This window comes from Falco biarmicus, chromosome 6 (genome assembly GCF_023638135.1).
Source record: "Falco biarmicus isolate bFalBia1 chromosome 6, bFalBia1.pri, whole genome shotgun sequence".
Taxonomy (NCBI): Eukaryota; Metazoa; Chordata; class Aves; order Falconiformes; family Falconidae; genus Falco; species Falco biarmicus.
In genome coordinates this window covers 17,802,654-17,819,256 of record NC_079293.1, presented here as the reverse complement: position 1 = coordinate 17,819,256, position 16,603 = coordinate 17,802,654, and the positions used below count along the sequence as shown (strand labels likewise).

The 16,603-nt window shown below is 36.3% G+C and overlaps 1 protein-coding gene across 9 annotated transcripts in view; it reads right to left on the bottom strand.

Annotated features, from left to right (window-relative positions):
* DST (dystonin) overlaps window positions 1-16,603 on the bottom strand; it is a 303,289-nt gene that overhangs the window by 44,271 nt on the left and 242,415 nt on the right. For all 9 annotated transcript variants that reach the window (XM_056344537.1, XM_056344539.1, XM_056344546.1 and 6 more), the window contains 10 exons: window positions 15,960-16,201; window positions 14,733-14,939; window positions 11,403-11,522; window positions 11,118-11,225; window positions 9,192-9,410; window positions 5,956-6,159; window positions 2,826-3,057; window positions 2,248-2,474; window positions 1,416-1,538; window positions 579-680 (listed from right to left, as the gene is read on the bottom strand). In XM_056344537.1, the coding sequence (XP_056200512.1) occupies window positions 579-680; window positions 1,416-1,538; window positions 2,248-2,474; window positions 2,826-3,057; window positions 5,956-6,159; window positions 9,192-9,410; window positions 11,118-11,225; window positions 11,403-11,522; window positions 14,733-14,939; window positions 15,960-16,201 (1,784 nt within the window). The remainder of the gene's footprint in view (window positions 1-578; window positions 681-1,415; window positions 1,539-2,247; window positions 2,475-2,825; window positions 3,058-5,955; window positions 6,160-9,191; window positions 9,411-11,117; window positions 11,226-11,402; window positions 11,523-14,732; window positions 14,940-15,959; window positions 16,202-16,603) is intronic.

Genomic DNA, 16,603 nt, shown 5'->3' with positions numbered 1-16,603 from the left:
CTAAAGTACTGTGATAGGATAAATTATACTAAGAATTAGTATAATGGTCCAGCAATACTATGTTCACATCCAACTGAAATATTTGACTTACAAAAAAAGGTAGAATAAAACTGAAGTTCTTTGACTCTCCTCCACTCAAAGAAAACAGCAGCAAGCGAGTATATGAACCTGTATTCTGTTCCTTTCAGATCACGTCAATGTGTCACTTCAACTTGCCTATCATATGAAGTACTGACTATCACAAGAAAAAGTGAGCAGGATTACTGTGGATGTGTGATATCAAAAAACCTTTGCTCATCTCAATATAAAAGGGGACATTAATTTTGAATCTAAACAGTGCAATACATGCACAACTATATGAAGAAAACAACCCAACAAATTTATTCTTTAATGCCAAAAAACCTCAACAAAACCAAACCCAACCTGAGAAAAAAAAGTATCTGCCTACTAAAGAAAATAGTCACTGTAATCAAACTGATACATTACTTGTCACTTACCCAATCGCATGACATCTTTTACTACAATCACATTAAATCCTATTGACTCAAGATTGGGTTAGGTATATCACACCATCTTACCTGCAGTCCATCTTGGTATTGAACAGCTGCCTGCATAGCTTCAGCAAGCTTATCCACCCGTTCTTTCCATGTTTTGTTCAAGGCATCCCAGGCAGAATTCAGCTGCAAGTAAGTACAATTTGCTCCAATGGACAAAAGAATTTTACTGGTGTATAATGTGCATTCACTAATTATTCATTTCTGAATAACACAAACTAAGCATGAATAGTCCATATTCATCCCATATTAACACTCATGTTCTCCCTATCACTGCATAGTTAGTTTCCTTCAGAATACACTAGAGGCTCTGGATTACAAAAGCTGTAAACTTCAATACTGATTACCGAGTACGTTTTTAACATAGGGATTATAGTTAATACAGGAAATATTATTAAGTCATTTGAGGTTGCATCATTATAATAAAGGTAGCTTAAAAGAAACATACATTGCTGGACATTAGAGAAATTAAAAGTACTTTGTAGTCATCCAAACAGAATTGTCTCAGTTAAGATGTCTCACTTGGCATAAACCAGATATACCTGAAATTTACTCCAGCATTACTTTTGAAAAAAGTAGCCATCTACCATATTAATCAGTATTTTTACAGAAAAATCTGTCTTTTACAAAAAATTTAACCCCATAAATCAATAAAACAGAAGTGTATATACATTCTAATCTTATCTGAGTCAAGATTTCTTTAACTGAAAGGTAAACCTTTGTTTTACCACAAAGGCTTCAGGGGCATCACTTGCCACAAAACTTTTTATTTTCAAGAGCTGTTGGGGGTGGAGAGGATATACCAATTTCATCTGAACAAGTATCTAACAGAACAGATTTATGCATCTGCATTTCCCATACCTCATCTATACTCTTGTTGACAATGGGTTTGTCAGGTTCTCCACAAGCAGCTCGAAGTTCAGAGCCAAGGCTCACAACCGTTTCTAGCTCCTCTTGTAGTCCATCAATTTCTTCTTTAGCAGCCTACAAAGAGAAAAAAAATCCAACACTGCTAATACTAAATTTAATAATCTATGTACAACTTTCAAGATAGAACACAACAGGATTCCACCTTTGTTTTCTTTAAATTTACTTCAACTTACAACTGCCTGCTTAAAATACAAGCATCCCTTTGCAGCGTCAGAGTGAAAACAACTGACATCAGTCTAAATTACAACAATGCCTTATGTTGTTGTTTTGCATGAGATGGAAAAAATAAACAGGAAGTTGTAAATTACATTTCTTTAATCAGAGCGTTTTCTTTTTCAGAGGTTATCATTCAACCTTCAAATCTTTAACTATCAGCATAAATAATTACAGGCTTAGAGCATAATTCATAGATCATCACATATCTGTACACCTTTCATTTAGATGTTATGTATTATTTGGGGAATCTAAAGTATGTATAACTTTTAAAAGCCTCAGTGACATGCTTATTATATGCATGTTTATAAACAGATATGCAAATAATAATGACAGGCACATGTTGCATGTTCATTGCAATTAAGCACTGATACATGTTATTTACTGTAAGCTCTTTAGATATCATTATAGTAGATTTCTATACGATTATCCCTCTTGGCCTCTTAAAAAAAAAGTTTCCTCTGGTATTATATAGTAATTCTGTCTTTTCTCTGCATACTGTAAATAAAATACTTCAAGTATTTTTAAAAAAAGAATACTTTCTACTGACCTCAGCAGTTTCTTGCTGTTGCTTGACTACAGATGGGTCAACTCCAGGTCCCTCCAGTTCTCGAATGAAGTCCTGAGTATCTTTAATAGTAGCTACAAGAGCCATATGATCACACCAAAACTTTTCAGCTAGTTCCATTACATCCAGCAATTTGGCCTCCCTTTCCTCAGTCAAGGTCTGGATGTCTTCCCAAATGAGGACCATTTGGTCTAGTTTATCTTGAACAGCTAAACAACAAAGGAACTAGATTACTACCTTGGCAAACAATTCTTGGCCATAAATCTCTCTACAGTTCTACAGCAGAAACATATGTGTACATTTTGAAATTTAGACTCTAAAATTGTTTCATTACAGGACTCCTTATAATGTTAAGTGGAAACAACCAACATGGCCTTTAAAAATAAAGAAAAGGTCATATCCATGATGAATTATTTTAAATGAATGCTTTGCTTTTATAAATCCTTAGCAGCTTCTCCAGGAGAACACAATCCCCAGATTAGTGGACATCAGAAATGAAGATTTTTATATGCTGCAGCTTGCTGCATTTCCAGTACATGAAACTTTCTTCAGTCTACTACCTTTAGCAGATATATCCTTATCAGCTCCTTCTGAGCGAGCAATCATTTCCTCCCCTCTCTGTTTAAGCGTCTCATATACTGGCTGAAGTTTTTCCAGATCCACTGACACATTCTTATTTTCACTGATTTGCTCTTTAATCTTCTCAACTTCTGCTGAGATTGAAGGTGGCTGCCTCAGACGTTCAACTATGCGTTTCAGACTCTCAAGAGTTGGATCTATCTTGTCATGAAACTGGGAGGGTGGTAAAGGACAGAAAGAAGTGGCAGAGAAATTAGAAAAAGAACAACTGAAAAGTGGCATCTGAAATTCTCTTGGAAAAAGGTACTTTAGAATTAATATATTTAACATCTCCAACATGCATACGTGCAACCTGCAATACCCTCCTTGTGGTTCTTCCCTTATTCTAATGTCTAAATTACAAAAATGACCTTGCAAAATGGTAATTCCTCTCAGATTTAAGAATTTACTATCAAGTCTGGGTTCGGTCCCGAGACACTCCACCTGAAGGTACTACACATATTGCAGAATCTACTTGCACTTACTCCTGTGTAATTCATGCAGTAGTTTGTGTCATATTTTGGAGAGCCATGGCTTTCTGTTTTCACCGTTTTAGGGAGATATTTACACTAAAATTAAATACACAATTTTCATATCAGGACCAGCATACTGACATATAACCACCGATTAAGACCTGGTACGTAAAGTCATTCCAAAAGACATTGTTACTGTCCAGGTGTTGCTTGTTAGTGCAGTAAAGGTACATTACTTTCTGCAACTCAAAGCATACAACAGTGTGTATTATATTCACCCACATTTGGCTGAGCCCAGGAAGGTACCCAGAAGCTCAATTACAGCCGTATTAACATGGTTCATCCCTTGGTACTGGTCCAAAGTTAGCCTTTACTACATGCTTTTGGATCCATAGAGATTCTTAAAAATATTTCACCATCATGCTCCTTTCAAATTACAGATATTAGTAATTGTGGCTGCATTTAATGATCCTCCAGGATCTACAAAAAGCACTCTTGACTACACTTGGGAAAGGTGCTAGAAAGAGCACAGCAAAACAAGGATTACCCTGTGTGAACAAATAGCTACATCCTTTCTATTCAAAGGAACATAGGCAATACGTACGTAATTACTTTTTCCCACCATACAACCCACTTCAAATCAGACTCTGCGACTAATGTTATGGACTCAGTGCTTTTGTTAGAAATGTGAATATCATACAAGGCAGCAAAATGTGTTACGAAAGATAAGTAGCTTTCTCACATACAAGACTCACAAAAAACTAATTGTGGCAACAAAACCTTACCAAGTGATAAATACCAAAATTAAATTGACAATATTCAGGTCTAATTTTAGGACATACATGTTATATCTTTAAGTTGTTGGTGCATTCAAGGCCCATGCAAGTGGGCTTCCTTGTACTTGTACTTCAATGAATGAGACAAGGTGTTTTAGAACTTAAAAGGAAGAAAATGCAAGTCATTACAGCCTCTCCTTATGGCTCCATAGGTTACGTCCTGCCTTTGATACATAATGCAATTTAATATAATTTAAAACCTGATGAGTTAAGTAATTATTCTTCCAGGACTGTCTAGACAAACGTTGATGTAGACATCATAGTACAGAGCTCTGATAATATACATTTACGTATCTTAATAAAAAAAGGATATTATATAAAATTACATTCTGGGTATTACAACATTTTGCTTTGGTATCTGCATATACATTTAGGTATAGAAAATGAACGTTAGCTTTAACATCTACATATACATTTACGTATACAAAATGAACCTTAAGACACTGCATAAATAATTATTTTCACAACATCTGATTATATTCTAGCTGTCACCAAAGAATGCATTTTTATTCCTGTTGTCTGTACTTAGTACAACATGTTAATACCTGTCACATGCAAAGCAGGGACTCGAATAATAAGTAAATAACTTGATCTTCAAACCTGCGCCTCCAAATAGGGGGAGGACTGAGCATTTATGATAAAGGAAAACACTGAATTTAAATAATCGGGCTTCTTTCCAAGGTGTCAATAAGTAAGGTCTTTAGAATGACTGAAAGTATAATGTAATGTCTATAAACAGTTCAAAAGCAGAATGATACCTGATGTAACTTTTTCCCTCAGGTTCTTAAACAGTCTTCAGGAGCTAGGAATATGACATTAAGTACAATGACCCATGACAAAAATTATTTAGCATGTGGGCTTGAAGAGAACTTTAAGGTCTATTTCTTTACTTAGTATTTTAGACCTGAGCAGAATATAACACTTAATCTCCAGCAAACAGAGAAAAAGGGGAATTTCCTATAAAAACAGCAGTACAGAACAAAGTATTTCATTCCGGTTTTTGTACGGGTTCATGGACACAGATTTACTGAGCTCTTTTCTGAATTTGGGGTTAAGTAAAAGATTTTCAGTTTAGGTTTAATCATACTTAACTCAGTATTTAAAAGTCTCTAGAATGTGACACCTAACAATACTCTAATTGAGGTTCACTGCATAGGCTAAGATATGCAGCTTTTGTGGGCTCGATCTGAATTTTGTGCTTATGATGACATTTTGTTACATTTAACTGCTCACAAGACTTCTACGTAATAGTTCAAGCATACATTACATTAAGTTCTTGTGGGTCTGCAACAAAGAGCAAATGCTATTACCACTGCTAAACTACCTTCTAGTTCCACTCGTAATGGACTGCAACTAAAACTGCCAAATTCTAGATATAACTACGCTCAAGTTAACTGATCAATAGTGACATCCATATACAAACAAAGCATCGGCCAGTAACCTACCAGCAAGAGAAAATGGAAGTGAAAATAAAATCCCACATTTTTAGACCTAATTTTTTTACTTAAAAACTAAGAAGTAGTAACATTTTTCAACTGCAGCAGAGTCATAATACTGACCAATATATAAAATTATAACCCTATTACTGCTCGAGAAACAGAAAAATCAATGCCATAAGCAGTGATATGAACATTCATAGGTCATTAGGTTGAAAAATCCAGATAAAACAGCAGTTTTGTCTTGATATATACATGTAAGATGACAACGACTAAGTGTCTTTCCATTTGAATGAATCCAATTATACTTGAAACTTAAACTGATACCTGGGTACACTGAGAAATGGCCTCATCCAATGCCAGTGCTCGCTTTTTGACATCTTCCTTAATTTTACTGTAAAGGGTGTCAGCGGCCACATATTTCTCTTGGATAGAAAAACCTTCTCCTGGGCTCAGCTCCAGCAACTGAGGCCCGGTTTTGTTCATCTTATCTATATGAGGCTTGTGCTCAGCGATCAGCTCACGCAGTTGCTATAACAAACAAAAAAACTTATCAGTTTCTTGAGCTTGCACCACCACATTACAGCTGTCCACACTTCTAACACATCCAGCTGGCAAGAAATTCCAAACAAATACCCTTTGTCCTAATGTATAATACAAATATCAAAGAAAGTTAATGACTGCTTTGCCAGTGGTCGCTCCCATTCCAACGCAGAGCTATCCAGGCACGAAACACCACAATTAGAGATGCACTGGAAAAGGTCCATGCAACACTTTTGTAGGACATATGATTACAGGTCAAATATAAGATGCTAGCAACAGACATTCCCCATCGTATTTAGTACCCATGACAGAAAGAGCAACAATATTCCAGACATGCATAACATCACCATGTATATACTTTTCATGTTGATATTTGTGTCACTTGCCGCAGACTTTCGTTGAAGAACATCACAGGAGGTGGTACTGGCATTGCAAGAATATTAATTCATACTATCCTTAATTTAAGGAGGGGGAACTAACACAAGGAAGTGTCAAACAAATAAGTGAAAATGACAAAAGGACAAGGAATACTGGTCAGTACAGTACTAGCAACCTAGTTTAGCAGTCTGGCCTCTGGCCACAAGATCCCTCTGTCTTCACAACAGTGCTATTACCTAATCAACACAAAGTTTAACAAGTAATTAATAAGTAAATCAAATTTGATCTCAGCTGTCTACTCCCTCTCATCATCCACCTCTGAATTAAGTCAAAACCGCAGAAGACTGTGCAGAGGCTTGTGGAAGTGAAAGATCACAAAGTGCCTTCCAACTTGCCCAAAGATTTGGGTTTTGTTTACTTGCACCCATAGATCTGATAAAAGAGGAAGTTTTTTCATGGGAGTAGCCCCATCCTTCCCTCCAGTTCTTTTTGTTTTCTCAGCTCATCCCTCCCTCTCCAGAAAAATCCCACTGTCTTGTGAGGAACTGTCCCTCTCAGTGCTGTGGATTCCACGCATTTCTGTCTTCTAGACCCTGTGTAGGAACGTAAGAGGCACATGCTCTGTTCCTCCCAGCTGAGAGTTTGTTTAAATTAATGAAGACATGGAAAAGAGCCTGTATCAGTCTCAGTATAAATAGATCTTCTTCCCTTCAACTAAGCTCCTTCCCTTAAAAAGAAATCCTGATACTGGCTTGCTTACTTGCTCCTCCCCAGAAGAGGAAAGGTTGAGAAGATTGAAAAGACAGTGGCCACGACTCTCTACAGTCCCCTGATGACAAAACAGCAATGAAAGTACAGAAACCCCTGACTCTAGCTTACTGAGAATGTAACTGTATCTGTATACCTTGCAACAAGACAAATAATGTTGATTAGCAGAGAAGAGGTGAAACTAAGAACAGTTTGATGATTTTTAGAAAATCACTTTCTATGTCTTATTTTTGCGCACAAATAGACGATTTGATGCAAGGCCACAAAAGTGCAAATTTCTGGGTCCAAACCTTATGCTAGTACTCTGCTCACAGCTCAGTTCAAACCAAACTGACTGCAAGTTACTGACACAAAATCAGCTCTATGAATTCCATGACTTGGAAAAAGGTAGTCATCAGTAAACACATCAGAACAGAAAATGTAAGTGAATATAGAAAACTGTTTTCAATTCACATTCAGAACCTTTTTTTTTTTTTTTTTTAATAGAACAATAAATGATTTTGTCTTCTCCATGATCTACTATTGGGTAAACAATTCCAGTAAACAAGTATGTCAAATCAGATTACATGTTAAAATTCCTTGACATTAATCTTCTACTTAAAAAACAAATCTCAGCTAATAGCATAGCCCAGGGAAAATGCAAAAATAGCAGCTCATCTGAAGGGCCTCTCATGCAAGCAGAATGATTAAAGTAGATGGGGAACAATCCTGTAAGTAAAGCCAGCATGATTTGGTTCACGATGAGTAATCAAGATAGTTTCTAAAGCTCATGTTATATAGCTAGTCTTAATAGAGCATGCTTGTTCATTGTGGATGTAACAGGAAGACAAATGAGTGAACCCAGCGTTTACCAGTACATAAGAGTGGCACATCTTCATTAACTGGTCTCAGAGTAAACAAGACTTTGAAGCCAGGGTTCATCCTACCTAACCTGAGTCACTTAATTGAGGCAGCTAAAATAAAAAAAGAGTTACTCTATGCTCAGTAGGGAGAGACAGGATTCTCCAGTAGCCATACAGGCTTTGCATATGCCAAAACACGCAGGTTTTCAACCTCACCTGATGCATCTGATTCCATGTGATACTAGTAGCCATATATGAAATGTACTAATTTTATCCCAGCTGATTATTCCTCCATGTAAGAAAGCTGATACGGTGGCCAGCCTACAACACTGTTGCGCCTATTTTGTGATGTTATGGTAAACCATAATTTCTTTTAATTATTACATAACAAACATACTTGACATGAGAAATGATTATGGGATTGGCTGGAACACAAGCAATCAATTCCATCTTCCTGGCTCAGCTAGGTTTAGATCCAATGCTACCCACAAAACAAAAGCCAAATTTTTCACACGTGCATAAAATCAGCGTATGTGTATATTTGTAGATTGACTGTACACAAAGGCAGCATTTCACCTTCAGCATGCTGACAACAGGTATGCCAGTTCTTTAGATAGTCAAGTTTTACATTCTTTTGTTTCCTCCTACAATGTCCGATGTCTGTTCTTTCTGTTTATGGGTTTGGTTTGTTCTAATACTGACAATAATGTGTACTTTTAAATATAATTCTTCATTATTAACTTCTGAGTGCTCAGCTCTCTCACTACAATGACAATTTTTCCACCTTTAGAGCTCTTTTATGCTTATACATGTTTTGATGCCTTCGTCACAGAATCTTGTTTGCATGCACAGTCTGGGAAACAGTAGAGGCATGATTGAAAAAGTATTTGTTTTGTATTATTATCTTAAATAATTATTTTTTCAACAGAAGTATAACTGGGTTTGAAGCATTTAGCAGAGCACTCCACAATTCTAGGGAGAGTACTGCTTGGCTTTGACAGTTTTGTTATTCAAAACTAGCAAAACACTTACCCTATGCTCTTCTTGCTGTTGCTTTAAAGTTTCATATTCAAGGGCTGGCGCAGGAAGCTGAGAAATGATCATTTCTGTTTCGGTTAACCATGGCCAAAGCTCTTCATAAGTCTCCCAGAACTGGTTAACCAGGGATTGAGCCCGTTCCAGCTGGAGGTTTCTTTCAGAGTTAATTTGACAGATGGCATCATATTTCTGTAAGAGGCTTTCCATCTTTTTCTGTAAAATAATATTAACAAAAAATAGCAATGTATTTTTTTCCACAGGTCTGTATTAATTTCTAAACAATCCTTGATAATTAGAGCACCAAACCACAGTGAACCAAATCTAAATTTGGTAATGTTTCTACAGCACCAGTGTTTAAGGTGGACAGAATCAATATTGCGGGAGATATGAATTTGGCAGAGTAGTTTCAAGGTAATTAGAACATGTTCAATGATACTGATATTTTCAAGTAACACTTTATTCATAGGGCTTCTAGCCAAGCTGCAAATGATTTGACCGAAGATGTTAGTCCAACTTCCTCACTGAGGACGCTTATCTTCAGTGACACTTAGCAAAAACTATGTTTTCCACAGCATTTCTGAATCAAAGCATGACTAATACACAAAAATCTGTTGCTTTGTTTTTAAATCTGACAAAAGAATAGGGTATACTGTTGTGCTTGTAGCTTACAAACTTGCAACAATAATCACAAAACATTATTTTCCAGGTTAGCATACATTAGTTAATGAGGATGTGTTACTATTAATAATATAACTAAAAGGTTTAAACAATGTAAGTCTATTGTATTTGGGCATGTGATAATAGAAGTATCAACTAGCTATACATTTTTCCTATGGAAGACTGCCCATGTTACTACTTCTTTGAAATATTGTATGTGACAATGCACATAAATGCTAGCTTTGGAAAAACTAGACACATACGCAAGCCATTGAATGTGAAGTAAAGAATCTTTTTTGGCAGAACAAGCTATCCTTTCATTTGTTATGTCTTGCATGTAAATTAAGTATAGAGATGCTATCTAAAGGACAAAAAATAGCCTAACACACAGATTTACAGTATTTTTTACAAATACAAATATTTAATAAAGACTCACATAAAACTGCTCTCCCTTATGACTACATTTTCATAGACAGAACATCTTGTCTATTTTAAATTCACTTAAGAGCAAATGAAATTTATTCAGAGATCCTGCAGTAAAGCACAATTAGTGAAGTATTGCTCTTCAAGGAGGGTGGTCATTGGAAGGACTAAATTTATATAACATACCCAGCCTCATCACAATTTAGCAAAAAAACCCCAATCCCACAACTAATGCATTATTAAATGCCAATGTGAAAAATCCGTTTCTCTACATAGACAGCGCCAACACAAGGCTCCGTGTCTGTGTGTAATAAGTAAAGGCATAAGAATGCCTTTCACTGACTGTGTTAGTCAACAGGATGGAATCATCTTGGCAAGTAACATCTACACTGAAATCAGCAGAAACTGAATCTTTACTCTCATTTCTGCTCATTTCTGCACAGCCATCTGATCCATCACAGAAACACAGACGCAGAGTGACTCTAGGGAACTCAGGAAGATAAAACAGCCAGATTCCACACACATCACACCAGATGACTAATACCTATTCACTCAATTGTCCATTGGCTAAAATACTATTTACCATGCATGCAGATGGTAAATGGGGCTCCAAATTAGTGTCAGACAACGAAGCAAGTACACAGTGTTTGCTCTTTGAACATCCTGAAGGACAGTGATACATACACAACAGCACTTTTTCTAGGATTATAATCTTCAGACCAAAAAAGTGGACGCAATCAATGCTTTTTCATTTGTGTTTAAAAAAGTCACTATAGGAATCTTTCTACTTATACACTGCCTACATATCTACCGTTGTAGCTGCAGTTTAAGGATCTTTACCTTCATGGTCTGTTTGTCTTCTTCAGTGCACGTGTTCATAATCTTATCCCCAGATTTAACAAGTTCATCTATAGAATCTTTGTGCCTCAAAATCTCCATGGTAAAAGCCTTGGAACACAATAAAAATTCATCAGCAAAATAAATAAAAAATAGAGTACATGCAGCAAAAACTATTTTTGAAGTGCATTATGACAGACTGAAAATTAAATCATGCCACTACATTTTCTAGATGGAGAGTGTGCCAGCCAATAATTAACATGACAGTTGAAAATGCATTTCTTTTACCTTTTGAACTTGTAGCTGAGCTGTGGTCTGGTCTTGCTCAAGCCTAATATCACCCAGAGACATCAGTTTCTTTTCTGTTTCTGCAATCCAGGCAAATTCAGCATCAGCTGCTTGATCAAACTAAAAGAGAAGGACACGAATTAGTTCAGTGGTTCTACACACACGGAATTAGAATGACTGTTTCAAAAATTTTAAAGAATGAAAAGCATACTTTTGAATTGTTAGAAAGACAGCAGCTCACTTTCCATATCAGGTTTTTATATAAATGAAATGCTACACCCAAAATGGTACTGAGAGATTGTAATACAAGCAAGCTTAATTCATAAGCACGACAAAGCAACAGAAGCAAATATATTTTTCCAAAGCCTACTGCTAACAGACATGAGAAAATAAAAAGGCTTATAATTTCAGAATTTTAACCAGACTGTTTATTTTCATTTTATTCTGCTTTCACATGTCTTTTCCATCTCTATGTTTATTATTACTGCTAGCGTTGCAATTATCTGAATAAACAGTTGTTTGATGTCACCCTTTTAATCTTAAGAGCTGCTCTGGTATTAAGTGATAAAGGCAGAACAATCACAATTTAACTGAGTCAGTGGCAAAACCTCACTGAATTTAGAGAAGACAGCATTTCATCCAAAACTAGACCTTGGATTAAATATGAAAATTCTTCAGGGCATTTGGTTGCAGCCAGTCCTTTTCCGAAAAGATTAACTTTTAACTACCATTAGTCAATGCTTAAATGTTTCAGAAATTACCTCTAAAGCACTAAAGTAATGAGAGGATTTAAAGGATCTGTTTCTTACTAATTTACAAAGGAGAGAATGAAATCCTGAAAAGAAGTCTGTGGAGATTTAATTCTTCTGACAAGTAAGACCAAATTTTAAAAAATCATACTTCTCTGCAGTTCAAGTTTATAGGCATGTGGCTTAGTATACACATGCTGCAGTACTCGATGGGGGCAGCTCTGAGATTAAGTCATAGAGAAACATCACATGTAATAAACAGATGCACAGAACAGTCATCGTAGAAACTACTAAAACCTAAGCTATTTATTTTCAACTCTGAGCCCCACTGCAATTAGCTGAACATTAATGACTGTGAGCTATTGTGAAAGCCTATCAGGACGTTTTAGGTCAGACCCTGTATTTGTGTTGTTGATATCCACACTCTCCTCAGAAGTTTCCTTCTGACCACTCCCAGTCCCTCTTGCCTTTTAAATCTGCTGGTCTACAGCCCTGCTTCTGTAACATAGCTGGAGTTCACCTTAGCTACTAAATCAGTCTCGTCTTAGCGGTTAATCACAACCCACAGAGAAACAGAAGAAGCAGTTCTGAGATTTCATTCTTTATGAGTCAACCTTCTTCATTCTTTATAATCCACTTGTGACATGAAAGAGAGCACATTCTTTTTCACTATATGCCATTTCTCATGTGAAGTAACAGAAAGTAAGCTTTGTCCCTAAACATTGTGACTTCCTAATAGAAAGGTGCGTTCTGAAACAATCGGCACTGTAACCATCAGCACAAAGCACACATACCAGTGACAGTTACATCCTAGCTTCAGAAACTGCAGTTCACAACAAAGCTCTTGGGAAGCTCATATATTTATGATCCAAATGAAGGAAATTAAGAAGGTGATTTATATCCGTAGGTATGTACTATTGAGAAAATATTTAACGGAAGGAACAAAAATCAACACATGACAGTGAAAATTCTTGATTATATGGCATTGAGGAAGGACAGGACTCTAACCCCCATTTGCTGAGGGTATAGGATTTCCAACTTGTGTTCAAATAGAATATTAAGACATCAAAAGCACAAAATTGGTACTCTCTGCAGCCAGATTTTGAAGTGTTTTCTTCCCATTATGTATGACAGTTATTTATGAGCCCTGAATTTCACTTGCATCACTATAAAACCATCTATTTCATCTCCCCCCAGTTTAACCAAGCATAGTTCATTGTGGTACTTATTCTTTTAACAAAAAATGATTGAATTCTGAACATGATGACATTGTGATTTGCTTCATGAATGCTTTCTAAAGCACACTCTACAGCTGCTTTAGCTTCTCCAAAAATATGTTTTATTTTGCAATCTTTCTCTGAGCTAAATGGGAAGTAGCTTATCCTTCACTGGAAGCGTGTTAATCCACTTGATATTTATCACAGGATATGGTGTATAGGAGCATACTGTGGCAATGCAAATTGGGCTGCAGTGGAGGTCAGGGATACGCAGGACTAGGGCGCAATGTGTGCTCACAACATTAGCTAGCAGAGAGCAGCTCTGGACCTTTCATGCCTGGACCTGAATCTGCTGAACTTGTGCTAGGGGATGCAACATATTCAGAGAATTCAAAAAAGTTGAAGGACAGCCAACATATACTCTCCTATCTCACCTTATCACTCAAAAGAAAAAATAAATCACCCTTCATTTTTGAGGATTTGGCTAATGAGACAAGATAATATTCATAGCAAACCCCTTAAAAAGAAACGTGATTTTTAATCTCAGCTATGAGGTGATCTGAGTTACTGCCAGCCTCTTTTAGTCAGCTTTCAGCAAACTTTGAAAATATCACACGTTTTCTCCTTGTCCTGTTAACTGTTTATGGGAACCATGAGCATAAACAGAAATCTCACCAACATTTTTATGCCCAAACTTTAGGCAGACACTAGAAAAATCCTCTTTCCATGATGCACCTATAAGCAAACTTATATATGGAACTATTTAGTGATTAAATTAGGCTGTCAGTTCTCAAAGCAAGCCCATATATATACAGTTCCTTGCATATATAGAAACCTTCACATAACAAATAACTCAATTTTTGAGCCCCAAGAAGAAAAGTATTTTGGATATGAATAAAAACAATTGTTATTTAAATCCTCCACTACAGCTTGAATAAGATGATCCAGCTTTTAATTGTAGAAAGTACAGAGGAGCTAGACAATCAGCTGATGCTAAAAGGTGTGGCAACTCTAGTGATTTCAGTGTGACATCCAGTAAAATTGGCCGGGGATCTGGACCAACAGAACATGATCTACAAAAGACATGGGCCATTCAGTTCTTACTTACACAAATTGCCATTTATGGAGCCACAGGATAGTTACAGCAATTTTAGCTACAAGACTGATGCCTGCCTTTTTGTTGACACAACAGTGTAGAGATTACCCGAGTTCTGGCATTCGTATCTTAACAGTGAATTCCCATTTCATTCAAACAAGCCTTTTGCTGCTCAAGCACAACAAACTTTTGGCAATATTATTAAAGGACATCTTTTGTTGAGGTGCACGTGGCCAGAAACTGTTGTTGCCCAAAGAATTTTCAGTACCTGCTGGGATCTCAGGATGGCAGCATCAATCTCATCTCCTTTCTGAGCGATCGTGTCACTCACTAATCTATAACGCTCATTGTCCTCTGTTATCATTTTGTCAAGCCCCTCTCTGGCCCTCCACGGCACCAGCTCCAGAAAGGCACTGCCGACTTCATTCAGAGTGTCCAGTAAGCCTTTGTTGTTCTTTGCTTCTTTTTTCAGCTCCTGAAAAAGGCCATTCAAAGTAAACATACCAGCATAAAAGCTGCACACGCACAGCTTGCACATGTTTGTTTGTTTTTTTTTTTATTCTTGCAGCTACTCCATGGTTTGAGAACTGAAGAGTTTTCAACACAAACCAAAGAGATAACTTAGCATGCTTATTTTCAGCTCAGTTGTATTAGCTTTTTGATACTGTAACCTGTTTGCTAGAAAGGTGTGTGATTCTTGAAGAGAATTTTCTACAGAATACATCTTAAATAGATTTCTCCAGTCAATATGACAGTCTGAAATTCTTCATAATTTCACAAGAGTTTTTAAAGAAGCAACCAAAGAAAATAAAACTAACAGATATTCCTTGCAACCCGCAACTCCATAAGGAACTAAATCACCAGGAAGTGAAATCAGGCATGCAATAAAGCAAAATATGAGGAATTCAAGTGATTTCTTAAATACGCAATGACTGGATTAAATTCCAAACAAATCCCCACACAACACTTCAGGAAGTTTTTACCTGTACAGAAGCTCCCACCCGCTCTTTCATTTCTTTTTAGCTATATGTAAGAAATCTAATGGAAAGATCTTTTTTAGCTTCCCCCGCTAACATCGTCCACACCATCCAGTTTATACTACAATTCTTCTCTTGAAATATTGTTAAACAAGATTACTATACATATTTTAAACGCTGACTCTCTTTATACTTTACAGGATTTTATCTACGTCACAACTAAAGAACCAAATAACTTCGACAACTTAAAAGAGTTTTCCCAGGATTAAGTAGCTGCTACAATAAAAAGGAAATACTGTCCTTCTCTTGTGCTAAAAATAAACCTCAGCCCAATTTCATAAGTGATTATAACAGATGACTCTGGTAAGTGAATTTGATTCTTAACTACTGTGACATTTAGTCAAACAATCTGATGCCAAAATTAGTTATTCACAAAACAACTTCATGCCAAACTCAAATTAACACAAAACCTAGCTGAATCATACAGCAATTAATAATTCACAGGTTCTAAAACCTACTTTTTGTCTTTCTTGTGCTTGGCTTAATTCTTCACCCTTTGGTATTTGAGTTTCATATGAGAGTAACTCCACCTCCACTTTGTCAAGCCATTTGCAGAGCTCCTCGTGAGTGGAGTGCAGTTGACCTGCAAGCTGCAGAGCCTGCTCTAAGGTCTTAGATACATCAGAACTCAGTTTCATAATGTCCTTGTATCTTGCTTTAATGCCTTCCAGTTTATCTTGAATTATTACAACTTCATCACCTAAAATAACAGAGAGATGTTATTTCCTAGGATCACAAATATTTAAAAGGAAAAAAAAATAATCCACCAAAACCAAACCTAAATCCCAACCCCCACCCATTACAGAAATCTCAGTATTTAATTTATAAAATAACCCAAATAAGATTTTAAGGTAAATCCTCAACTGTTGTAAGTTATCCCACTGTCACTGAAGTCCACAGAGCTATGGAGTTTACCTCAGCTAAGGATCTGTATTTCTGTCTTTTTTCTGCTTTACTGAACTATTAGAAAGTAAGGACTTGACCCAATATTTAACTTGAATACTCTTTAAAAAAAAAAGCCAGCCTTAAATTCACAATACTTCTTACAAAGGCAAAAAAAAAAGAAAAAGTTATTGGAGCGTTATTGAAAATGTGAAGAATA